This window comes from Stylophora pistillata, chromosome 4 (assembly GCF_964205215.1).
Source record: "Stylophora pistillata chromosome 4, jaStyPist1.2, whole genome shotgun sequence".
Lineage (NCBI taxonomy): Eukaryota > Metazoa > Cnidaria > Anthozoa > Scleractinia > Pocilloporidae > Stylophora > Stylophora pistillata.
This window is the reverse complement of record NC_142522.1, coordinates 8,727,145-8,752,870: the sequence shown is the minus strand read 5'-3', so window position 1 is coordinate 8,752,870 and position 25,726 is coordinate 8,727,145. Positions and strand designations below refer to the sequence as shown.

At 39.5% G+C, this 25,726-nt stretch overlaps 4 protein-coding genes across 4 annotated transcripts; 2 read left to right on the top strand and 2 right to left on the bottom strand.

The window, feature by feature from the left end:
* Window positions 1–682: 682 nt before the first annotated feature.
* Window positions 683–6,360, top strand: LOC148732280 (uncharacterized). Its single transcript, XM_088757353.1, has 9 exons — window positions 683–874; window positions 1,121–1,233; window positions 1,593–1,823; window positions 2,280–2,392; window positions 2,618–3,234; window positions 3,609–4,337; window positions 4,736–5,093; window positions 5,316–5,783; window positions 6,010–6,360. Exons 1-8 carry the CDS (start codon window positions 683–685, stop codon window positions 5,468–5,470), a joined length of 2,508 nt encoding a protein of 835 aa, XP_088613479.1. The 3' UTR covers window positions 5,471–5,783; window positions 6,010–6,360.
* Window positions 6,361–6,967: 607 nt separating this feature from the next.
* On the bottom strand, window positions 6,968–18,828 carry LOC111341080 (elongation factor-like GTPase 1). Its single transcript, XM_088757338.1, has 15 exons — window positions 18,631–18,828; window positions 18,458–18,525; window positions 18,026–18,110; window positions 16,699–16,760; window positions 16,390–16,461; window positions 15,889–16,026; window positions 14,203–14,429; window positions 13,156–13,356; window positions 12,627–12,886; window positions 11,853–11,952; window positions 11,351–11,689; window positions 10,661–11,031; window positions 9,700–10,317; window positions 8,543–9,243; window positions 6,968–7,828 (listed from the first exon to the last, which is right to left on the bottom strand). The coding sequence occupies exons 1-15, from the start codon at window positions 18,719–18,721 to the stop codon at window positions 7,646–7,648; spliced, it is 3,516 nt and encodes a 1,171-aa protein (XP_088613464.1). The 5' UTR covers window positions 18,722–18,828; the 3' UTR covers window positions 6,968–7,645.
* A 39-nt stretch (window positions 18,829–18,867) lies between these two features.
* On the top strand, window positions 18,868–23,872 carry LOC111341074 (proteasome subunit alpha type-4). Its single transcript, XM_022948027.2, has 8 exons — window positions 18,868–18,920; window positions 19,130–19,172; window positions 19,899–20,061; window positions 20,501–20,578; window positions 21,130–21,218; window positions 21,747–21,877; window positions 22,264–22,387; window positions 22,642–23,872. Exons 1-8 carry the CDS (start codon window positions 18,918–18,920, stop codon window positions 22,776–22,778), a joined length of 768 nt encoding a protein of 255 aa, XP_022803762.1. The 5' UTR covers window positions 18,868–18,917; the 3' UTR covers window positions 22,779–23,872.
* On the bottom strand, window positions 23,823–25,633 carry LOC111341075 (vacuolar ATPase assembly protein VMA22). The gene has a single exon (XM_022948028.2). It carries the CDS (start codon window positions 25,626–25,628, stop codon window positions 24,957–24,959), a length of 672 nt encoding a protein of 223 aa, XP_022803763.2. The 5' UTR covers window positions 25,629–25,633; the 3' UTR covers window positions 23,823–24,956.
* Between the last annotated feature and the right edge of the window lie 93 nt (window positions 25,634–25,726).

Sequence of the window (25,726 nt, the reverse complement as noted above, 5' to 3'; positions counted from 1 at the left end):
CATGTCTTTATTGAAATGTTCTCGTCGCTTTCTTATCATTCATTTTACCCGTTGAAGACTGCAGTTCGGGAAGTCGAAAGCTTGTAGTTTTTAATCATTTTAGACAGAGATCGTTTTCAAATTTCAACAATGCTTCATCCTCACTGCGGCCCTTCAATAGATTCAAGAATTATGCTGTCTTAGCACAATAACAGTTAAGCAAGGGAGACTTTCTCAATTAAATTTTAGGTAAGTTAGCAACAGTTTTGGGAAATCAAACGAGAACATTGGCTTGGAGGATAAGGGTGTAGGGTCTTAGCGTGCGGAATGCTTTTTTATTGTTTTTATCATTCGATCAATCATTAGGGTGTCTCTTTGTGTTGTCGCTGTTTCTAGTCGTTCGATAGTATTTTTTCGCTGGTTAGTTAGCTTCTGTTGTTTCTATGTCACATATCTTCGTTCTGCGAGGATCGTGCATCATACGTTTTTATAAGCGCAGTTCAAAATATATGAACTTTCATATATTCATTGTATCTGATATATCATCACGGGTTTATTACGAATCAAGATAAGATGAAATACTTTATTATTCACGGAATTCATAAAATTAAGCAGTAACCGTGGAATATCACTAACTTTCTTCCCAACCTTTTGGCAGGTAACATTAGACATCGTACCCGATAAATCCTGGCAAACCGATGATATGTTCGTCCCAGCCGATTACCACTTGAATTCGCACATCTCCAGTGAGGACAGCGCTCCCAAGGAAGTGGGTGAGCCACCCTATACCTATCCAGCATGCGTTGGGAACGTGTTAATGAACGGCTGTTGGGGCACTGGGTACCAAGAGGGAGATCCTTGCTTCGCCGCAAGGTGGAAATTGGAAGCATGCTTGGTATGTTACTGGTTCCGTTTTCTTCACAGAAACGGTTGGTTCTGACTTTGCAAAAGCCAGGAACTCCATACATCTATATCAAAACCATCAATGCTGCAGATTAAGTCGAGATTTAATTGTAAGACTTAAGACTTACAGGCAATCGTAGGATTCAGCTGTCCTCGGAAGACATTTCCCCCTTAATTTCGTTCCCACTTGATTGATTAAGGGGCCAACTGTCGTTGCTTTCCTGTCTCACTTCTGCAGAACTTGATCGACGGCGCGGCATTCATGGGTGTTGGATTTGACGGGCGTGGTGAGTACAGCCCCGATTCAAGAAAAATGAGCATCGTGCAACGAAACTGCGCTGGGAAGGCAACGCAAGAATGATATTCCTCTCTTTGATATTGCCCTGCTTTATTGCTCAGAATTGTATCTGCTTTTTTTCTTTAAACAAACAGTGGTACAAAGTATGCTTGATCTCCACTTTACTGTTTCGACTTAAAAGCGCTGCTTACTTTCATAAAAGGCCTGCTCCCAGTGGGCTTGGTAGCTCTGTCTAGTGCTAAAACGGTGTTGCTTAGTGATTATTGGTTCGCACCCCGTTTGAACCTGATTTTTTTAAGTCATATGTTCATGATTGCTACACGGGCGTGCCTAAACGCAATGACTCCTATTAAAATCTCAAAACGTCACCCTCACTGACGTTTTTTTCTGTTTTTTTTTTTTTTTTTTAAAGATACGATGATTACGATGTTCCTGACGCGATGAACGTTCATGGCATTTATGACACCAAGGCGTCCATGGTGACCTTTGAGAGCCGCGGTGAGTTTCAGAAATACTTACAGGAAGAGGCTGGGGTGTCTGGGTCGTACTTTGGCTTCTACGCAGGCGTCAAGGCTGGCTGGGGCGAGTCAAAGACACAAGCCAGCCAGAAGTACATGGCCCTCCTACACGTGGACATCAACAGGTACATATATTTGTCTTTGAATTCACTTTACTTTTGCGGTTTAAGGTTGCTCTATCATTTTGATATAAGTATAGTATCGATGGTGGATCCAAAGAGATGGTCTGGTGGGTTCGGATTCCCCCCCCCCCCCACCCCCTCTTCCCGTATCAGCTAGACTTTCTTTAAAAGAGGAAATTTGCCAAAAAAAAGTTTTGAAATATCTATCAAGAAAAATTTTACACCGAGTTTCGAAAGTTATCGTGGATAGCACTTGTTTTGATCGGCTCTGTGGCTGGCCCATTAAACTTGCACCACCTTTTGACACCGTTCGCATGAAAAATTAACACCACGTTTGGGGTAATTTACTTGTTTTAAATTTCTACTCCTCAGCACCACGTGATAATGTTTTATTTTGCACTCTGATTGGCTGATGTGATCGCTTTTCATTTAACTAGACCCTTTATTTCCAACGTTTAGGTATGAGATTTTTATAGACGAAGTAAAGCCCAAGGACTTGAGTTCGTCGTTTTTGAAGGAATTTATGGCCCTCCCAACCTCTTATTTTGCAGCAGGAGCGCCGGCGAAATATTGTAAGTGTGTTTTTCATGTTTGCTCTTTATTGCATTTAAACATGACGTTTGATTACTATTAGTTTTCCTTAATAGAGAGTTTTAACTTAACTCAATTTAGCCTTTTTGTGGCTAGTGCACAGTAAAGAATGCAAGAGTGTCGGTCTGCAATAAATGCTGCATGATGTTCTTAATGTACTACCCACATGTACGCTTTATGCTTTGCGTTTTTATCAATTTTGGTAGTGGACTTCATACAGAGATGGGGCACTCACTACATAAAGTCTGCTAAGTTTGGAGGTCAGCTCCAGATTCGTAAATTCATGGACGCAAGGGATGTATCCAGCAAGAAAGAGTTCGCACGAGAAATGGAAGTGGAATATAAATCCTTGTTCGCCAGTGTTGGAGCAAAGGAAAGTAGAAGGGAGGGACAGTCGTCTAGGCAACAAGCAAAAACAACATCGACGACAATTCTTGCCATGGGAGGAAGTCAAAAAATTGTTTCTATTTTATCCGATACATACTCGCCAACTTTCAAGAACGAGTTTAAGGATTGGCTTGCCTCTATTCCTCAATATCCAAAGCCGTTTGAGTTTCAGATGGCTTTAGTTACAACTCTTCTTAACTTCCGACTTCACGATTTGTTTCCCGAAGAGAGAAGTGACTGGGGATGCGAGGGGAATGCTGCTAAACTCGAAGAAGAGCTAACAGCAAATGAAGACAGGTTGAAGTTTTATGAAACGGTGGACTCTAACGGGACAGTTCAGAAACACTTTTGTGAATTTGACAGCCGTAAGTCTCTGGAGGAGGCAATTACCAGAAGGATCAGCTTAACTAGAGCCATTGAGGTCTACAAGAAGGAGGTAAGCGAAGGCACAAAATTCCAGCCGGCCTTTTATAGATATTGCACACTTTGTAATATTTAAGAGACACACAGTGGTGCAACGGTTAACACGCTGATACGCGAACTCTGAGTCGAGAATTGAAACGCCAAACAGTAAACTGATCCTTAACTTCCTTGCATCTTGACTTTTATCGTCTTTATCACATTGACCAATATTTTTCTCAATTTGCTCTCAAATAAATCACAACTAAATCACGACATGAGAAAGTATAGCTAGAACTGATCGCTTTCCCCCCAGAGTATAGCCAAGACAACTAAAGGAAATGTCATTGGATGACAAATTTCTCAATCGCTGTTTCATTTATTTATTTCTTTCTTTATTCATTTTGTAAGGGTCCGAATTCGATTACAGACATTCAGTTACCACCATGCAATAAAGACAGCCAAACAGCGTCAGGGGCCGCACAACTGGAAAAACCAAACCAAGCCTACGGAGTAGTAAAACACGACAAGATGGTCGGCCTCAGCTGGCAGCATATCACCAAAGGCAAAGCGTTATTCCGAGTTATCTTCGACATGAGAAACGATCTGAAAGGAACCAAGGACTTCAGCGACATTCCAAGAAACATGAGTCGTTTGGTTCGCTACAAAGATGGCAAATGGTTCACAGCTGAAAAGGATGGCTCTTTTCACCTCTACAACGCCTTCAAGAATGGAAAAAGCGGCGATCCTCAACAGCATAAAATATCGATTCTTGGTCTCGTGCTTTCCTTCAATCCAAACACAGGTGGGCTGACCCTTTTGTCACGTGATTTTGAAGCGTCAAGAGAGTTCTTTCGAAACCTACACGATGCACTGGCTGGAAGAGAGCTGGGGCGAGCCGTTTTAGATTCCAGTACCCCTACGTCCGGAGCTTCGAAGCGTGAAACCTTAACTGACCCTCCTTGCAATATCAAGTGGTCAAATGCCCTCCGGTTTGATCCTACTGAAGCCAACGGGAAGTGTCGCGATTTCACAGCCTCTAGTGAGGGAAACATTTTTGTCGTGTTCGCAACTTTACCAATCGATAAGACCTCCTGGTATTATATAGGAATTACACCTCGGAAAGTGGCAATTTACAAGGTAATTCATCCGTAGATGTATGCAAATACCTCCATATCATGTAATTATCTTATGCAGCAACAGAAGGTCCACCCTTAGCCTGATAACAAAGCACATGTTCTACGCACTCACGGCACCAAATTGATCTACCGGAAAAGGCAATAACCTGGCAATTGAAACCCTGGCCTAATCTATTGGCATGCACAAAAGGAAAGGCTTATAATCGCAACATTAAAATACAAACAAGAGCTGCGTTTTCAAATCGTTTTTCGTCCATACTAAGACGCAAAAGTGGCGTTTGCAAATTTATCTTGTTTAAAGAGCGTCTTAAAAAATTTCCTTTTCGATGAAAGAGTTATCGAAACTGTAACAGAGGTCAGACTGGATCATTACAAATCAAACACTCTTTCTTTCATCAGGGATTCGCACTCAAGACCTCCACGACAAACATCAACGCGAGAGGTCTGGGTGACCCAAACCTGCTTCAGTCATACTTTGTGTGCGTCACCGAATCCGAGTCAAGTACGCTCATTGAATATGGTAAAACGCTGGGAACCACTCAAAGTGGGGACGTGTATCTCAACATGCTTGACCTCGACAAACCGCTGAATGTTCGCTTTTACGCATTTGGGAATGGGGACAAGAAGGCTGACGTCATTGATGCACACATAGTAACACGTGATCAAACAAAAGCCGAGTGTAGAGGCGACACGTTTATGGACCTGACTACAAGGCTGTGCACGCAACAATGTCACGAAGACTGCGATCCCTTATATGGTAATTCATTTTTTACATATCTTCGGCTGAATTTACACATGAAGACTGCGATCCCTTATATGGTGATTTAATTTTTTACATACCTTCCGATGAATTTACACGGAAACTATGGCGTTATGTTACGCAAATTCCGTTTAAGTAAGACAAGTAAATAAGATTTGAAAAAAAAATTATAAGTACCTTTCGGTGCTTTTGAATTGATATTCTCGATTTTATTTTCAGGTTGTAACACGCTGTCATCAGGGTATCCTTTACCAACTGAGTGCAATGTTTGCCGAGTAGCCAAAGATAAGAAAACCGGCAGCTGTCTTCCAGAGTGTCCCCCTGAAAAATTCCTCACAGCTGAAAAGCTGTGTCTTGACTTAACTTGTAAGTAAGAGACCGATGCTCCTAAAATGAGCAATTTTCACTTAAGGTAAAGTATTCCGGGATTGCACGAGTTTTACTTTCCCTCACGCCTAAATTAGCTGCGGTTTCTATGAGACGACATTTGAGGAAAAAAACCCGTTATTGGAGCAAGCCTTAGTTGGGAAGGCTTAGCAAGGCCTTGCCCCAGACAAGCCAGGGCAAATGGGAAAAAAAAACGCAAAAAACACATCTGGCAGCGAGATTTTTAGGCTGAGATGAAGAGTCGAGGCTACACCTGGATATCAAACTGGATCTGACCTTCGTGGCAGGAGGAGGGGAAGAGTAAGTCCAAAGCTATGTTTTCATTGCACAGTTAGGCCTCCGTCTTTATAGAAACTTACTTTGAATCCCAAAGTACCTACAATAGTAGTCGAAAATCCTATATTTGAAGAAGAATACAGTGTGGAAAAGCGCAATCCCCAGCCTTCACCAGAAGAAGCGCCCACAACTCTTTGATCCTTTGTATAGCATAGGACCTGATCATTGATTGTTTACTGTATCAATGCAGCTTATCGGTAGGCGTCTTAAAAGATCAAAACTGGCACCAGATCTGCATTTCTTGGGCAGGTCACAGTGGGGTGACCATACAGTACCTGGATGGCGTGCGCGAGGTGGCAGACACTCGACACATAGGAACCTTGAAAGGAGGGGCAACGCTGGCAGTCGGTCATCACACGGAGTATGTTTATCAAATAACCGCCTTGAATCTGTGGGACACAGTGATACCTCCCGAGAAGATCGCCGAGTTCGCCACAGCGTGTCAAAAAGGAAATGGAAATGTGAAAACCTGGGACGATTTTTATGATCTTGCTGTTGAAGGAAAAATTAAAATTAACACGCCTTCAAATTGTCGTGTAAGCCCAAGTGTGGCGCAATAAATAGCATGTAAAATCTTCGTCTGATCATCACTGGTCACATTATTCAGAATAAAAAGTTATTTAAACTGGCACCATGCTATGTTTTAAACCTGCGTTGTCTGTGATAACTTTAATGTGATGGGTGATGTGGGAAAAGCAGGGATCCAGTTGTAAGATGGCTCCAGCGCAAAGCTTACGGGCCATGTTTCAGAGGGGACAAACGAAGACACCCAACTGATGGTAAGGATCTCGAACTTGGTTAGTAGGAGACGTTTCACGGGTCCTCTCCACTATACAGCTCTTCAAATTTTGTAAGCTTCCAGCAGTAATTCGTATCCTTTTTGGAAATCCTAACGTGATGCACTTGAAAGACTATTTCGTCGCTTTTTAAATTTTGATGTTCATCGTTTTGAAAATTGGATTATTCTTAACTAACCTTTTCTCCTAAGCTCCAAAACGTCTATCTTGATAAAAACAAGGAGCTAAAAACCCATCTTGAAAATTTAAAATTTAGCAGCATGAACCCACCCAGCGAGCCGTCCTGCAGGGCACTGCCTGCTTAATCGACCAAACGCAGTACGGGTAATGGCAGAGAGAGAATAATAGTCGTTCTTTTACGGTTGCTTGTATTCTATGCTTATTTTATCTTTATTTTACATTTACCTTAAAATGTTCCATTGTGCAAAGTAAACGTAGAGATCTCAATCTCTCTGATTCGAATGGAACGTAATATTTTTTTTTGTTGGAAATGTTTCAACGGAAACCCTCAATCAGTATTCATCAAATGAGAAAATAGAAGGTTTCCGTCAAATTCTTCTAAATATGTCTTCGGATCGTGGAATGAACATTTTTGTTTAATTTCTCTTGTTTCCTTGGTAACTTTCCGATCTTCTTAAACACAATTTTAAATCACAGTAGCGTGTTTCACTTTCGACTTTCGATTTGACTAAGGTACACGCCGAAACATTCTTACGTCAAATCAGGTTGCACCGCGCAAAAAAGAGGACGTTTTGTGAAATCCTTGTTCTTGCTACAGATTTTGCCTCGAAATACGTAGCCGAAAGGCAACCCCGTTTGAATTTGTGCGATGATCGAAGCGATAAGATGGGTCGCAGTGATTTGTTTAGGAAGCAATACACAAGATACGGTTTGTTGAGCCTTGTTACAGCAATTTATCGCCTCGTTCTTCTCCGCCTTAATTACCGAGAGCAACAAAAATTTTAGAAATGAGTACAGCGTACTACTGTAAGTGAAACGACTCATTCCGATGAATTTTTCCACCTATGATCATTTCTTTAGAGTCCGCTGTTTCTCTGCATGCTCAACAGTTTTCTCCTCCACATACAGTCCTTTCCTTCGTCTAACGCTGTTCATGTACTTTCGAGCTTGGTTTTCTGAATCAGCTTTCTCGCCGAAATGTGTGTATTCTTCCTCCGTTGTGGGAACCCAAAAAGGGTCGATATCGACAACCTACAGAAAACAACAACAACAGCGAACATAAACATTACTATACTGTGGACTGCATCTGACACATCGCCAACCCCTTTACATTCTTTGATACCCTTCCGCCCCCCCCCCTTCGCTTCCTTCTCCCCCCCTGACGGTACGCTTCAGTAATTCCGTGCCAGTTTAAGTAAACATTACTACCTCGATGCAACAAAGTAATATAAGGATTTTAACTGAGACGGTCAGAAGTGCTTTTCCTCAAGCTGTTAGTTCATACTACACTCAGACCTCTTCAAAAGGCCATATAAGCCATGAAGACGCGTGGCCGTTGAAGGAAGGTGTTCGTAACAGGCTCTTGAGCTTATCCCGATTTCGCGGGAAGAAAGGATGAAGCATGAAGCGATCGTGAGGCTTGCTACCCCCTACCCCCCCCTACTTTTCCCCTACCTCTGAATGGGATGATAGTCCATCGCAAAGTTAACAATACTCATTAATAATTCGGCCAGTACTCTTTAATAATCCTAAATGGAGAGAGGCATTTTGAGGGTAAAGGACACAAGGACACTGAACTAGCCGGGCTGACCTCTCGAGTGGGTGGCCTTTCATGGACGTTCAATTGTATCCAATAAACCCTTAAAAAATACAGCAAGGTTCTATGATAATAACAGGAACAGAGCACTAATACCATAAGTGTTAATGCAAATAAAGAAACCGATTCAGGAGTTTAAAAAATCTCACCTCCCAATGGCTAAACACAAGCTGTGGATTCGCAAGTCCGCTTGTTCGCTTTCTTATTTCCTCAGCAAATCCAAAACTTTCCGCAACCGGAAGTACGGCCGTGACGTCAAACACGTCTGAACCTTCCTTCATTTCCTCCCTCAGTACCCGTCCCTCCCGTTTGGCTAAAACCGCGTACATTCGACCCAGGACCTCCGCTGTCGCTTGAATGTCACATGTGTACATAGCTGCCATGAGGCGCACCGGCTGAAGCAAAAAAACGCGCCTGCAGCCTTCCTTGACAGCAGACATCAGCTGTCCAGAAAATGGTCCGAACCTATCAAGTCTTTGCGATGGAGCAATTTTCGAACTTCTATCCTCAGAATCTGTTGAAAATTTCTTTGGATCATCGTTCTTTTCACAGCTCATTTCGTTAATTTTATCTTCATGTTTGCGTGCTACGTTTTCGTTAGTAGTCCCGTCAACATTACAATCTTCATTCTTCGATACATGTTCCTGCCCTAAATTATTTCCCCTGCTCATTCCTGTGGTAGCAACTGTGTTTGAACCTGGATCCAGTGAAATCCAATCTTCTACGACAAAGCAGACTCCCATCAAGGGTTCCTCGCAGAGCGGACCAGCTAATGTTGCAAGCTGAAAACCACTAACGATACTATTATCATATTCGCGGTAACTGCTTTCTGGTGACGAACAAGTGTTTCCTGTAGCGACCGGAAAATATGTAAGAGGTTATTGCAGTCGCAGTTTTGACATTGTAAGAGTGTTTTGTTTTGTCCATGTTTTGTTGCTTTTCCTTGCCGTTACACTGGGCCTTTAAAACTTACTTTTCGCTTGTGAAAAACAACAGCAACAAAATTGTAAAACAACTGATATATGAACGCTTAAAGGCGTTGCATACATTTTTCTCAACCATAGAGAGCATCTACAAATTATCTCTCTTTAACAAGCAAATTACAAGCATACAGCTTCTTGCGGGCGAAAAACGACGAGTCACGATTACTTATGTTGATAATCAAAATTAAAGGCTTATAAATTGCTTTGTTTGGATTACAAAGGAAATCAACGCCAACAAGAAAATAATATTTCAAACACCTTCTAAGATAGAGAGGGAGAAAATAGATTATAAAAGGAACAATCAATCAAAAAATCGAACATACCTAACAGACCCGAACTTTGCCACATAGAAGGCCGTTTATAGCCTGGTATTCTATTCAGTAAAACATTGCTGCCAATCCTACGAGGACCAAATGCCCAGATATCATCTGCAGCTCCATCCCAAATGGTCCCTGCCTCTTTAAAAGCAGTGCAGAGCTCTTGATAGAGGCCTTTCAACGATTCTCTCGTGGGAAGTTTAACTTGATCTACCAGCTGCCTCCGCTCTGCTAAGCTCGTGGCTGATGACACCGTCACTAAGATTTTTATCAAATCACTTTTCTTCTCAAGTAACTGCGTAACATCGTCTGGCAATGGTAAAGCCCTCACTTGGACACTACAGAGTTTGTTTGCCGTCTTGATTTCAATGATTCCTCTGTCTTTATCCAAGACATTTTTATCGCTTTCCTCTCCTTCGGTATCGATTTGTTTCGGCTGGGTCGAGTTTGTTTCGCTGATAATAGCTTCGTTGACCCTGTCAAAAGTAGGAGGAACAACGATGGTTTCTCGGAACGGAACAATAGGCGCTGATACATTGAGTTTAATGCCAGCAAAGAGCTTCTCTAGATCATCAATACAACGCTGAAGATGGACTTCTCCTGCGCCCACGATCACGTGCTCACCTAAAGGAAACAAATAAATAACAGTTGGTTGAATAAGGTCCATCGTGCATCTTGACTTGTCTGCTCCCTGTGGCTTGGTCGTGTTTTACAGATTTTACCTGCCGTAACAGCGTTCAAGCACAAAGAAACGACACTTAAATACAGCAACAGATGATATAAAAACCACTAATGGGCCACACAAAGCTGGTCGTAATAATATGGGGGCTCTGGTCCGGCTTTTAATGGTTGTGACACATAATTGGCCCCTGAGTGGGAGATACGTGAACCCAATGGTTAGCAAGCTTGGCTCCGATCGATGTAAGATGTAAAGGGCCTCTATGCTCCTGACATTAAGAAAACTTACCAGTCTCCTGGACTAAAGTCTCAACACAAGGATCCGCCTGGTTAAGAAGTCTCATTCCCCTGGCTAGCGCGGGCATGTCGGCCGGGTGGACCGGTTCCACTGCCACACGGACAATGGGACGAGCCTCGATTGGAAGAGCAGTGAAGGGTGGACAGGCAGCAGTGCTAGAGACTGTGGCAGACTTGAGCACGTGACTCTCAAGGCCGCCAATCCCCAACACATTCCCGGCCGGGACAGAGTCCAGGGCTTCGAGTTCTCGTCCCATGAGCAAATAAAGGTCTTGCACAATGAATGCAGCCACATGTTGATTTGTACCTCGATCTACAGATTTCGCCACTGCAAGTCCCTCGTTTTCCTCTTCTTTGTTAGCGCTTAAAAGGCGACAGGTAAAAACGAAAGAAACAAAAACATTACAAATCTAACAGAAAGGAAGTAACAGATGACTTTATACAAAGACAACAGAACCACTACTTAGATTCTAACGCGGAGAATAAACCGCAATTGACTGACATTGCATCCAAACGGAGAAACAAGACATGCCAAAGATACCCAGATAAGCTCAGCAGCCCTGCAAGTCAGTGGCCTGCACTCTTTAAATACTTTATAAACAACTGTTTACAAGAATGAACGTATTTTGAACTAGGAGCATGATCTTGAGTTTTCTAGCCTGTACAAACTGAAAGCCAGTACCTGGAAGCGTCAGATTGGACTTGGTCCTCGAATGGCACCCATTGTTTATTGAGGCCCTCTCGTGGATCATGTTTAGGGCCCAGCACGTACAGCCGCTGGCCCTTCTTGATGATCCCGCTGTAAACCCGTGCGAATGCTAACACGTGATTTTTGGGAGTCTCTTCGTCTTCTGTGAGCTTTAAAACCTCGGTGCTTTCATTCTCTTTGTTTTCTTTGCTTGTTTCTGGTTCCAAATTAAGAGAAGTACCATTTTCTAAGCCGGCGTTATTTGCCAGCATCTCGGCATGTCTTTTCCGCGCTTGTACGCGTCGAGCAGCAATTTCTTCTTGAGTCAGTGGCCTTAAAAGAGAACATAAAGTAGTAGCATTTGTACACATTTGTATGCATTTGTAACACCCTCAACTACTTAGATTAGGTAAATTGCTAGAAGTTTCGTTACGTCTGAGAGATTTCTTGGGAAACAAAAACGTATCATACGTCCAATATATAAGTTTTTGTTCACCTCTTACGATGCTTTGGTAAAGCACTATCTTCGACAGCAAACATTTTAGAAACAAACACTATCACAGGTGCGTCGTCAGAAGATCTGCAAACCAGAAAATCTGAGGAGAATAAGGAAACAAAAACTCAGGAGCAGTTCAGGAAACAGCAGAGTAGTTCTTGGCTGAAAATCTGAACCAGCGCCGTATGTTCAAAGAATAGATGGATGATGCTATCCTACAAAACAATAACGTTTATCAGCCTTTCTCCCAACCTCGTTCCCAGGGTCTCTCATCTTCCCGCTCCCACAGAGGCAGGAAGATGAGAGGCCCTGGGAACGAGCTTGCCCTTCTCCTTAAATCTTTTTCACTTTTATCTTCAAGAATTATAGCAATTGCAGGTCAATGTCTGTATCTGAGCAGCTGCGCACCCACCCCTCCCCTAACACAACAACAGTCAACTGATAAAAAGTTAGAAAACCACGACGGCAACGGGAACATCACTACACAAAAGGTTTAATGAGCAGAACAATGGCTGTGCACGTACATTATGAATTTTTTTAAAAATTTCCTTGCGTCCTCTGCAAAACAACAACGTGAAATGACCAAACTTTGCATAGTCTGGAGAACGTGAACGACGACGGCCATTTTTTTTCTTTCAATTTCTATTTCTAAGTTAAGGTTGTGTCCCATGATCAGTTTCATCTATATCAAATAGACGACAAAATGTAATAAAGGTACTAAAGAGGCATTTAGATATGGATAAAAAAACACACGTATAGCAAAAAATGATATACCATTTTTCAAGCGCTGTGTCTCCTCAGGTAAAGAATCAAAAGTCCTGAGCCCACTACACATCAGCTTTTCAACTTTCTCATCGCCCATCTCTAGGGGACTGGGAAGCTTCATCACCACCACTGTCAACATGGAGCGGGACAGTGGCAGCCACTGATCAAACAAGGCCTTGAGATGTACACGGCTGTCTGTGTGCCGACTGTCTCTGGCTGAGATTTTCAGATTTAGGGATTTGACTATCTGTTCCGTTTTGATTTTGTCCCTATTATGAAGTCCAAGAGAATTTCATTATTAACTCCAGTCGAATAGTATACTCAATGCCATTTCCATCAAAGGTAGCCAGCCTATTCTGGGCATATCACTTAGTTTTTGTGGCTGAGCTAAGAAGAGGGCGAGCTAACGCCTATTTTCGGTCGCCACCGTTTTCGCTCGTCTTCACTAACCCGTGAGCCCGACATGTACATATTTGAAGTGAAGTTTTAAGTCAATCTCAAGATCTTGAATGTGGAAGGATTGCAAGATTAAACTTACCTTTTAAGCACAGCATCATAAACAGCCCAGATGTTGTCCAGTATAAACTGAACAAACAGGGGCTTCTTTGCTTTAGCTTGTGCACCTTTCAAAATCCTTTTTGATTTGGTATGAAGATAGAAGTCTCCCCACAGAGTGTTGGAGAGAATTTGTTTGCTGATACCAAGTTTATTGGCATACATTTCCGCAAAGTCTTTAATGCTGTTAAACAAACGAATAAGGAATCAAAAACATTTTAGCAAACGTGAACAGGCAAGTGTTAAAATGTCCAGGCATCTACTGCAGTTACTGCTCTCAAAGAAATTATCCAAACTGAGAGTTGAATCCTCTTTGTTTTTATAAAGGAGTAGGAATTAATAGCTGAAGATAACGAATCATGAAAGAAGGATCAATGCTTCAAAACCAAAGCCTACATCTAAGCTTGTAGAGAGTGTAAAGGAGAAGCAAAGAAGACTAAAAAAATAAAGCCCCACCCTGTTGGTACGATACAGAAGTTAATAAACCCCCTGCTTCAAAATAATATTATGGGCCCATTCCTCATGTACATGAGGAGTATTAATAATTTCTTTTTTAATAGTTTACAATTGTTAAATTCAATGTCTATTTTTATTATGTGTTGTTTGTTGCAAAATAAACTTGCTACTAGTGGAAAATGATAAAAAAATTTAAAAGCACCCACCTCAAATAAATGCCCATTATCAAGGTTCAAAAATTAATTTTAATAAGACCCAAAGGAACTTTAAAAAAAAAAAAATATGGTATTCCCAAAAATAAAGAAATGTGTTTGAAAGAGGTCATTGGTTTCAAAAAAACTGTTGCACTGCATTGGCAAGCAATAAAAATACTGCTATTCAATTAATTATCAACAGTAAGTTTACTAAGGTACATGAAGGTGAACCACCATACCAAATTTTGAAAAACTAAACTTTATTTTTGAAAAGCTAACCCTTTTAAGCAGTAGCAATGGTTGACCAACTAACCAATGTAGTGTATGGTACATTTTACTGTCCAGCTGTTGCACTACAGTCTACATGCAGTTTACTTTACCTAAAACCCCAACCATCGATTGCACTTGTAAAGAGAACATTTCCTACGTCAGGTGAGAAGTATAACAATGAGTCATCTGTTTCCTCAAGACCTGAGCTCCAGTCATCAATAGACACTGCAACGTCATCTGTAAAAGTTTTTTCATTCCTGGTCTTTTCTGTTGCCTGTTTAGCAGAACTTTTCTCTAAAACTTCCGTTGTGAAGAGGGCAGCTGTTATGGCATTAACCTAAACACACGAGGACAAATTTGAAGCAAGAGGTTAGTTAGAATTGACTAGATCTTTCACACCCAGGAATGACTAAATAGTAATTTCTCCTTACAATATCGGTATAACATCAAGCATCTTTAAGTTTAAGGGGAGCAGGGTTGGCATAGTGGTGAGAGCGCCTCGCCTTCCACCAATGTGTCCCAGGTTCGATTCCCGGACCCAGTGTCATAAGTGGATTGAGTTTGTTGGTTCTCTACTCTGCTGCGAGCGGTTTTTTTCTGGGTACTTTGGTTTTCCCCTCTCCTCAAAAACCATCATTTGAATTTATTTAATTCAGAAGTTTATTTGATTTACACGCAACCCCACAAGCTGTTCAGCTTTGAAACATTATCATGTTTAAATAAAGGTGTTATTATTATTATTATTATTATTATTATTATTATTATCATTATTATTATTATTATTACTATTATTATTATTATTATTATTATTAGTGATTCAGAGTAAAGAAAAACATAAACTAGGGCAGGGCTCGACACTAACAGTAGCCCACTAGCCACAGACTAGTAGAAATTCAGTTTTGGCTAGTGGTTTTCAATTTCCACTCGCCAGTTTGGCTAGTAAACAGACTGAAATTGTTGTAACATCTAAAATCATCTAAGATGTCACTAGCCACTTGGCTAGTAAGTTAAAAAGTTAGTGTCAAGCCCTGCTAGGGGATATCATCTGATTCAACACCTAATTCTCCAAACTCACATCATGGGTAGCGAACAGCAAGGAGAACGGCTATTGAAATCTTGGAAATGAAAGGCTTGTCAATAGATGTACACAAAAAGTATCCCAAAAATTGATACTTTTAATCTTTTTAAATGTAATTCAGTTAAAAAAAATTAACAAAGCAATGAAAAGCAAAGCTTTAATATCAAAATATGACATTTTTCTAAATTTGCTATTGACAGCAAATGGAGTAAGGGTGCTAAAAAGTTATTTCCTTCAAAGTAACCTTCAAATCCAAAAATATTAGGTAATTACTGTGGTTAAAATGTGCTTGACACCCTTAACAACTTTCTCAAATTCTGGAAAACACATCAGCAAAACCAAAAGTTAATTGTCATTGTCATGTTCCCTAACCCCTGTGAAAGGCTAGCATCTAATTTCTTCTGACAATGTCACCCCTAAATCAAACATTAAGGTCAAATTCTCCTTGTCATCACCAAAGGAAATGAAAAGAGAACAGTATGGAGACTACACATACCGCTGTTTGGGCGTAAAGAGTTGATGTGGTACTGGAAAATTAATTGACTGAGTAGAACATTTGTCTTGGTCCATACATAACATTGTCATATCAAAAAGTTTCTTTACTAGTTAAAAATAGTCCCTCCCTGTAATTACATGTAACTATACAAGTTGAATGTCCTAATTTCAAAGAAAGTTGCAGAATAATGTCATTAACTAAAAAAGAAATCATTGTTTTCACCTTTTCTAGAATCTGCTGTAAATGAAAGTAAGCCTCTGTTGGAGAGAACTTCAGTTCAGTAATTAACCTGTCAATCTTGTTCATAACCAAACAAGGTCGAATATTCTCCAGCCAAGCTTGACGCAACACTACGTGAGTCTGTGGAAGTCAGGGCATGAAATGGTCCTATGTTGTTAGGTTTGACTGACTCAGTAAAATGTATTTTTCAATGATTTAATGAGCAAACGAGCTTGAGAGCTCTAACACATGATAACAGCTAGGTGAATAATTAAGCCAAAGAAAAATAGCAACAGTGGAGTTTACAAGCCATATATATGTTGTAGTTCAATTTTATCCTTGGTTCAAATTTTATTTTCCTTTGTTTCAAACTCATTATCGTACACATTAACATGACCAAGAACAAAGGAAAATAAAATTTGAACCAAGTATAAAATTGAACTACAACATATATAATTTGTTAGTAGTGTATGAATGAACAAAAAATAATAAACTATTTCTGACCTGAGGGGAGACTCCTTCAACTACATCTACAACAACAATTGCACCATCACAGAGGCGTACCGCTGTTGACACCTGTTGATGACAAATACATGTACTGCTGTCTATAAGAGTACAGAGTTCGCTAAACCACTGTCAATTTGTTTTTTACTACAATATCGATGTCAAATAGAAAGATTCCTTCAGTGTGTGACATGTTGCGTGACACAATGACACAAGCAGCATTGTGTGTACTCTCATCAACAATGGCAAATGGGCCAATCAGATTGGGACATTACAGCCAATAGTGGTAAATAAATTAATTGAACTTGCCTCACTGGAAAAGTCCACATGTCCTGGGGAATCAATAAGGTTTATTATATATTCTTCTTCACCTAGAAAATAGTTACAGAAAAAAAAAAATCAAAAGCCATCATCTACATTGTACAACATAAAATGGTTATCATGTCAACATTCAGTCAACAGCTACTGTTATCGTCTGATGACAAATCTAACAGAATTGAATCAGAAGAAATCAGTATGTGTTCTCTTTAACTCCAATGAGTGACCAAGACAGAATATCTCCTTACAATATCAATATAACATCAAGCACACAAGTGAAGTGATGCGAATAAATAAAAATGGTCAACAAGGGGAAATTAGTTGATCCAATACCAAATTCTCCAAACCAACATTATAACAGCTATACAGCAGACAGTAAAGAGAATTACTAATGAGATTTTGGCAGTGAAAGGGTAATTATATAAAAGAAAGTCAGGCAAACTACTCACTATCTCAAAAATTACATGGAGTGATACAGCATGTGTGATTTGCAACATAGTACTCTTGTAAAAAGCCCAAATTTTGGGTTGTTGCCTTTATTGCCACTAAAGCAATAAAGGCAATTAAAGGCAAAAAAGGCAATCAGCATCCAATTTCTTTTCACACACAATAATACAGCACAAAGTGAGCTAATTTTAAAAATGAATAGCATAGCATCTGCACATAATTTAGTGCTCATTTTTAAGTTGATACTTAAATAGAAGTTTTGACCGTCTATGCATAATTAACATGTATTGCGGCATCACTGTGTGATGTAGTTCATTGATAAGAATCCATAAGCACCCATTGGATATGAAATGGCAAATAGACAACAAGTTGTGTAGATCTGTGCTGGCTATTACCAATCTCTTATCTAACAAGTGCAAGTGGAATAATTTTTTTATCAAATTTCACTAAAACCTAAACACATCCCAATGTATTTCTGCATAAGGTGACTCAGAATATTAGCTGTTAACCGTAGCTTTTAAACCAAAACAACACTAGCCATGCAATAATTAACAACTATTCACCGAAGTGGAGGTGGTTAGTGGTGGATATTTACCGAGCCGCAAAGCGGCGAGGTAAATATCCACTGCTAACCACTGACACTGAGGTGAATAGTTGTCTTAGTGTATACTAAAACAGTGAGATAATATACACCACCAAAAATTGATTTGAGTGATTTCTTCACTTGTCATGGATACAAACCGGGACGCCATTTTTTTCCCGAGTTGCTTGAAGGTAAATAGCAAAGGGGATATTCAGAGTTTGACTAGCCAATCAGAGCACACCTTCAATGCCATCCATTGTTTTAGTAGATACTAATATGTAGATATACCTCTGGTGAAGAGTAAAGATATTGCACTTGATTTCATAGTTATCCCTCTAAGCTGTTCATCTTCACGGCTATCCATATATCTTAACTAAACAAATCAAAACAAGTCAGTTAAGAAAAATCTCCCCACTTGATGCTCCAATTCCCTAGTTCAATTCTGAAGCTTTTGGACATTGAATTGATGCAATCAGTGTCATCACCTTTATACATGAGTAACCTTAATCCCAATCTAGACAAACTTAACAAGGGGAGCCACTGATGGTCATAATGAACATTTCTGATGTCCCCAATGAGTAGCAACGCTAAATCACGTTGGCACGTAATTAAACTTATTATTATTATTAAGTATTACTAAAGGGAGAATCTAGATGCTGGTCACACTTCGGTTTCAGAGGTTTTAATAAATAGATGAAGGTATACAGTGTTAGTTCTTACTTTGCCTGCCAAACGTTGTGAAATGATCCCATTACTGGCCAAGAGTGCATCCGCAATCGTTGTCTTCCCTAGAAACAGATCGATGGAAGAAATGAACCACTGAAAGACCCAAGGGCCGGCACAAGTTCAAAACATGTTTATCACTGTGATGAAAACGAACTGAGCTCACTCACCGTGATCCACATGAGCCAAAATACATATATTTCTGATATTTTTCGGATTTTTTTGAAGTTCAGAAAGACGCTGCGGTGTCGTAGTCCTCATGATTTCAGCTGTTGTGGTATACAACGAAAAATATCACCGTGTTTTCCACGTACTAATCACTTTCCGTAACATGTTGTGGTGCAATTTTGAGTCCGCAAATGACCAGGGGTTGTCCGCCAAGAGTATGAGTAGTAGGTATAGTTTCCAATCCTACGACCGCGCAACGTGCACTGTCATTCTTTATCAGTTTCTCAAAATGGTGGGTACAATCCTACAAGTTTCTTTTCTCTTGCGCTTTCTTCAGCGAAGTTAAAACTTACTATTTTTAAAGATTTAAATTTTCGTATATCATCTTCCTTGCTTCTTTCATGTGAATCGTAGAAGGCACTCATTTAGTTTCGCTTTGCAACTTGAAGGAAGAGTACTAGTGTGGCTATAGCATCTCAAATTTTATTATTCTTATTTTAGTCTCGCCGATATGATACAAGGACGACGATATTCTCGCCCGAAGGTAAGAACTGAGAAGACTTGAGTGTTAATCTGTTTTTCACTACTTTTTCAAATGTTCTGGACCCTTTTCATGTTTGCAGAATTATAAATCTCTTGCAGGGTAAAGAGCGAAGAAATTTGCGTCTTTGTTTGACCTCCAGTTCGATTTTATAAGACTTGACTCGGATTTATAGATAAAATTCATATCTACACGTGCTTAACATTGAGAGTATGCAAACTTTCCAGAAAACTTGATACTTAATTATGCAAGGTGTTAATTGATAAAAGGAAACAATTTACGTCTTCTGTGATCTGTTGCTGCAGTACAGGTCCCAGTTGTTCGAAAGCCGAATAGTGCTAACCCGGGGTTAAATTTTAATCCAGGTTTCTATGTTTCTCTGTTCAAAAGCTGTTTAGGGATAATTCTCTCGATTCTTAAAGATTTAATTAAGCTTTCAGATCTGAAATCAAATTTCACACTAACCCTTGGGTTGTCTTAATCCACCTTTGAACAACCCGGCCCAGGCCTTCAGCAACATGGAATCTATTTGTTGAATATGGTAAGAAAAAAGAGTACCGTAAATGGCAATGTCATATATGCATCTGTGCTACATTATAACATAAGTAAGAACCAATCAAAGTGCATGCACAATTAAGCTTATTTTGTTATTGCTGTCTCACACCCAAATATTGACTATGCTCAAACAGGGTTCACCATTTCATTCAGTCTTGTTCTCTTTCCAATCAGGACGACTGTATCAGGTGGAATATGCCATGGAAGCTGTAGGTCATGCTGGTATATGCCTGGGAATTTTGGCAAATGATGGCATTGTTTTAGCAGCTGAGAGGCGAAACACCAATAAACTTCTTGATGAAGTATTTTCTTCAGAAAAGATTTACAAGCTTCACGAGTAAGTACAGAAAAAGAGATGGATCAAAGTCACCTCTGCATGTAGAAATAATTTTTTTTTTTGCAACATGCAAGAGACATAGATTAAATAGGCAGAGTTGCTGTCTGCAGGAAGGCTGCAGTTTCAAGTATGCAAACAAGTTAGGCTCAGTGTCCCTCAAGTTGAGGTTCTTCTATCTAAACCATGAGACTTAGGGACAAAGGGAAAAAATGGACATCCATTTGACCATACTTAGTTACCTGGTGTACATAGCTACATCACAGGTTGCTAGGGGAAATCTCAGAAAATTAAGTGGATGAACAAGATTCTGTAAAACAGTGTAAAGTACAGTGTATTAAAATAAAATTTGAAGGGGTACCTTGATAGTGTCTAAAATCATAATGATTTTCACAGTCGATACAACTAAAGAAGTTGTGACTAAATCTTTTTGCCATTTTAGTGACTTGGCCTGCAGTGTTGCTGGTATAACATCTGATGCTAATGTGCTGACAAATCAACTAAGACTTATAGCTCAGAGGTACATACTGTATTAGTTTATGTATATTAATTAATTAGATATTTTTTCATAATTTTTTTTCACTGTGATCTTGAATGTTTCGTCAGAAACATTCATCAATTTACATTTTTGCAGAAGGTAACAGTCATTATGTTTCCTTTGATTTGTCCTACTTAACAAATGGTAAACACCACAGTGTATACTATTGAGTTATGGATGCATGCGGGAGGTTGCTAAGCATGAAAGAAGCGTAATAGTTGCTCGAGGTGATAGCCGAGAGCGACTCTAGCTTCTTGAGTGCATAGCAAACCTCCCAAGTGCATCCATAACTCAATAGTATACACTGTGGTGTTTACCATTTGTTTTATAACATAACATTGATACATTGTAGCTAAAGGGTTCCCTTTTATTTAACAAATATTACATGACCAGAAAAAGCAAGTGTGCGAGGAAAAATAGTCTTTGCATTTGCTCACGTCAGCAGCATACACCCATGGGCAAATGGGGGGCGCTAAATTGACCGATCAGAGTGCGTGCTTTACTTTAGTTATGTTATAATTTTCTTTTCTCAGATATTTATTACAATACCAAGAACCAATACCATGTGAGCAGGTTGTCAGCTCACTGTGTGATGTAAAACAAGCCTATACACAATTTGGAGGTTAGTTTTAATCGGTATCAAAATACCTAGTCAATAGTGTTGGAGGGTAGGCTTCATAACAGTACGGACAGGAGAGGGCTGGATTCTCCCTAGCAGCAATGAGGTGACCTTGGCAACGGGCCCACACCCTCCTCCAGGCACCTGTCAGCGCAACACAGACAAACCAGTGTGAGGAAAAAAATGCTTACCAAGATTTTATGGGACAGGAGAGGGAAGAAGAGGAGGCTAGTAAAGTCCTCAAGCAAATTGAGAGAAAGTCAATGGCAATGCCCTCGCAAATCTCCATGAACTGCAACCCCCACATTATGTTCATGAAACTGGGTTTGATTTTATCTCTATAGACTTTCTAAAAAAGCTTGTTTGTGACTCTTGCAGGGAAAATTGCTTGAAAACTCAAGGTTTTTTTAACAAATGAAAAGGTGCTCCAAAGTTGGATGAGCACATGATGTCTGCTTGATATAGTTTTCACTTACATACTTGCCAAACTTGTGGACTCAGCCATGTCATGACTTTTGTTAATACTTGCAGGTTTGCGACCATTTGGTGTATCCATTTTGTACGTGGGCTGGGATAAACACTATGGCTATCAGTTGTATCAGAGTGATCCTAGTGGCAACTACAGTGGATGGAAGGCAACGTGCATAGGAAATAACAGTGTAGTAAGTCATAATTGTTCTCTTCAGTTAGGGATTGTATATCATTTCAACTAGTTCACTGCCAAGATCTGAATGTCAACTCTCCTTATTTGTGAATTTGGAGTCAAATGAAAACAATGTCCCTTAGTAAATCATGATCTTAAAATTTCTCATTACCTGCCTCATTGGCAATGTATTAAAGCTGTCAGGAGAAGTTTTATATAAATCATTTGGGTGTGTAGGGGTTATTAGGGGATACACATGCAGGAAAGTAATACTTTAGAAAGAAGTATAATTGTCATCAGTCTGTAAATTTTCTGTACCTCTCAAGTGAGGGGAGGTTTTCAAATCGATCAAATTCAATTCTTTCAAAAATAACATAAAACGATACTTTCCTGTGATTCTGTCAGGCTGCAGTCTCCATGCTGAAACAAGAATACAAGGAAGATGAAATGGAATTAAAAGATGCTCTGAAACTGGCAGTCAAAGTGCTAGACAAGACATTAGATATAACAAAACTTACACCTGACAAAGGTTAGTTTACAGAGATGGCTGCCATCCATCATTTCAGACTGGTTAGAAATTTTGTTAGTGTACAAAATTTGCAAGTGTGTTTTGGTGCTTAGTCTGCTGGATCATGTATAACATGTAACATGGCAACTTTCAGTGATAATATACTGCTAGAAGTGTTTGTAGCATGCAAGTCATATACCCTTCTATGTTAATAGAAACAAAACTTCACAATTGAGAATTCTGTTCTCATTTTATCATCATCTTGTTTTTGACAGTGGAAATGTCCACATTGACCAGGGAAAATGGCATAACAAGCATCAAGATTCTAAAAGCAGCAGAGGTTGAAGCACTTATCAAGGAACATGAACAAGTGAAAGCAGAAGAAGCCAAGCAAGCTGCTGCCAAGAAATAACTTGAGCTTTAATTTATGAAACCTACACTTCAGAATAAACCTTATTCATTATGACCAAATTCTTGTAGACAATTTACATGTGTAAGCATCAGATAGATAAAGAACATCATACACCAAGGTCAAAACCTTGCCTAAGCAGTAAATCTCAGCAGTGAAACTTTTGTTTTTATTCTGCAATAGAAGTTAAATTTAGGAATCTGCTGATGAGTCCCTCTATCATCAAGAAACCTTCACTCATTTAAATCCTAAGAGCGACTAGCATCCATAATCTCCTTACAGTAAATATGCTTAATCAGTCATTGAGATCATGAGAATGAACAAAATGATCAACAACCTTAAAAGCTTTGATTGTAAACTGAATTCTCTTCATCTGTAACAAAGGAAATTTATAGAGACAAGTATGGAGATCGTAGATACTGATGTCAGTTATAGTGTTAAGGGTTAATGGTATAACATTATTCTAAAAAAAAAAAAAAAGGGGAAGAAAGAAAAGAAATCACAGCTCAAGATTGCTTTCTCGTCATACTTTCCTTTTCTTTGGGCAGTGAAAAGGATGATAGGAAGGGCCAGAAAATATACTTCCAATTATAGGCTCCCATTTTCTAAGGGAATATTGTTATAACATGTTAAGTAGAGGAAGAGTTGTATTTTGTAAGATGGAAACCTCTGACATGTGCAGTATTGAGGTTTGTAAGGCCATAAAGGATGTTTCATCTTGCATCTTAAGCTGTGTTACATGCACTTGTTCTGATGGTATCAGCTCAGTCTAACACTATTTGTTTTGATATAGATAATGCAATAATACAAAACTTGAACACTGCGCTATTTTCAAGTTGTCAGTAATACAGTCCTTTTTTTAAATCCGTAAAAGATTTGGGTTAGCAGTGTTGTCCATACTTTTATCTGAGGTTGCCAGAAACAATGCTAATGCAAAATTTTAGGGAAAAAGCAAAGTGTTAACTGGTTAAATAAAGAGTCATGAGTGGTGATCAGTTTAGGGATTAAGTTGCAGCTTGTGGTGTGTAAGGTTCATTCGTACATGAATATGTACATGGTTACCATTTATTCATTAAAATGAAATGTTTGTTTGTGAATATTGTCCAGAGTTGTCTCTTGGTACAATCATGGCCCTGAAGGAACTGCCCCAAGCCTGAGATGAGGTGTTGTGAAAGTCAATTCTTACAGTATCTGAAGGTTGTAACAAAAAGATGTTCTGTTGGATTGGTATCTCTGTTTTCTGTAAACATTTCCAAAGTGAACTCCACAACGACCTAACTGTGAGGCTCAGAAACACAAACATAAACTAACAGTTTCCAAGATTGACCTTTCTAGGTATAGATAAAAGTTGGTGAACATATACTGTTTTCCATTATCTGCTATGGTACAGACAAGGAGAACTTGATCAACAATCAAAACCTTAGGTTGATGATCATGTCCTCTATTTTCAAGAACTTCACATACAATTTCCAGGTGATAGTTTGCGGAGAAATTAACTGTTAGTCACTCTTAGGGGGTTAAAAAGATAACCACAATTTTATCAAGGTGAGGAAGTCCACTTTTACTTAAGTTCACTACCCCTTTTTGAAGTCTGCCAACAAACACATATTTGTGAAAAACCACAGTATCGCCATTACCTGTGCTTTTATGATCTTTGGGTGAACTGCTAAATATAGTAGATTTTCAATGTGGAAGAAAATTGTCCTGATTCAGTTGACGAGGTTAATTGGAACATTATAAATGCTCTGGCAAAGGGCATACACAAGAAATATCAGCTTTAGAAACTCTCTAAAGTGGCCAATTTGCATTATTAACTCAGTTGATAAAACCAAATAATTATCTTGTAAGAGCTCCCACTGCTGCAGTACCACAGTTTCTTTAGAAACTAACCTCTATTATTCCTTTAAAAAGCTTAGTTTTGTTGTTCCAGATTATTTAAGATCCAATCTACTCTCTGTGTGGTACCCACTTAACCGACCTTATGATCAAATAAGTTCATTCTCGTCTTAGACTGAGGTAACTGTGATACTTTTTCGCAAAATATTTCACGACCCCTCGCTGTGTTAGTACCTGATCTCTTACTCATGAATATTTCAATACAAAAAATCTCCTACATTTGATACCAAGAGAAAGGCTAATTTATTGGCCAAGATAGTGCCCTTATTTTTTTCGCGATAAAACTCAGTCTTCTATTTCTTGCAATTTCTTCTTCTCCTCTGACAATTCTCTCTTTCGAATTTTCAAAGCGTTCAACTGCTCTATAATCTCTTTCACCTTCATTTCAAGGTTTACAATAACACAACTAAGTTCAATGGCGCTCTGAAAGTTCTTCTGACCCGTTTTTAAACAACCAGGAACCAGGATTCCAAACCATTTAAGGGGATCTTGAACACAACCATTAATACTTGCATCTTCTACAGGCAAGTTTTCCTCTTTAGGGAGATATAATTCTTCGAAACGCGACGTTGCTTCATCGCTCAATGAACCTGATTTTTGAGGTTTCCTTCTTCTAACAACGTTTTTTTCCTCTTCTTTTTCTTTTAAATTAGCTTCCGAAGCACCCTTTCCTCTTCTAGGCAATGTTTTCTCCAGTTCGAATGTTACAACAGCGTTTTCGGACTGCTCTTTGGAAATGCCTCCAAATGAGCTTATGTGATACAGCGCACAGTCCATTTTATGACTGTATTGCAAAGCACCAACAGATTTGTTTCCCATCGAATAGCGAGCCTTTGATAGGTTAAGATGTCCATCTCTTATTGAAGCATTCAGGTATTCCCTCTTCTCCTGAAGGCATTCGAAAGTGTCAAAAAATTCAACGGTGAGCCGATCAAGTTCCTCACAGATGTCCTCCATCTTGAAATAATTATCGAGAGAGACTGAGTACGAGGGAACTCGGCGTTCTAGCGTTCAGTCCGGCTCTTGTCGCTCTTGTGCAAGAAAGAAAACGTCTC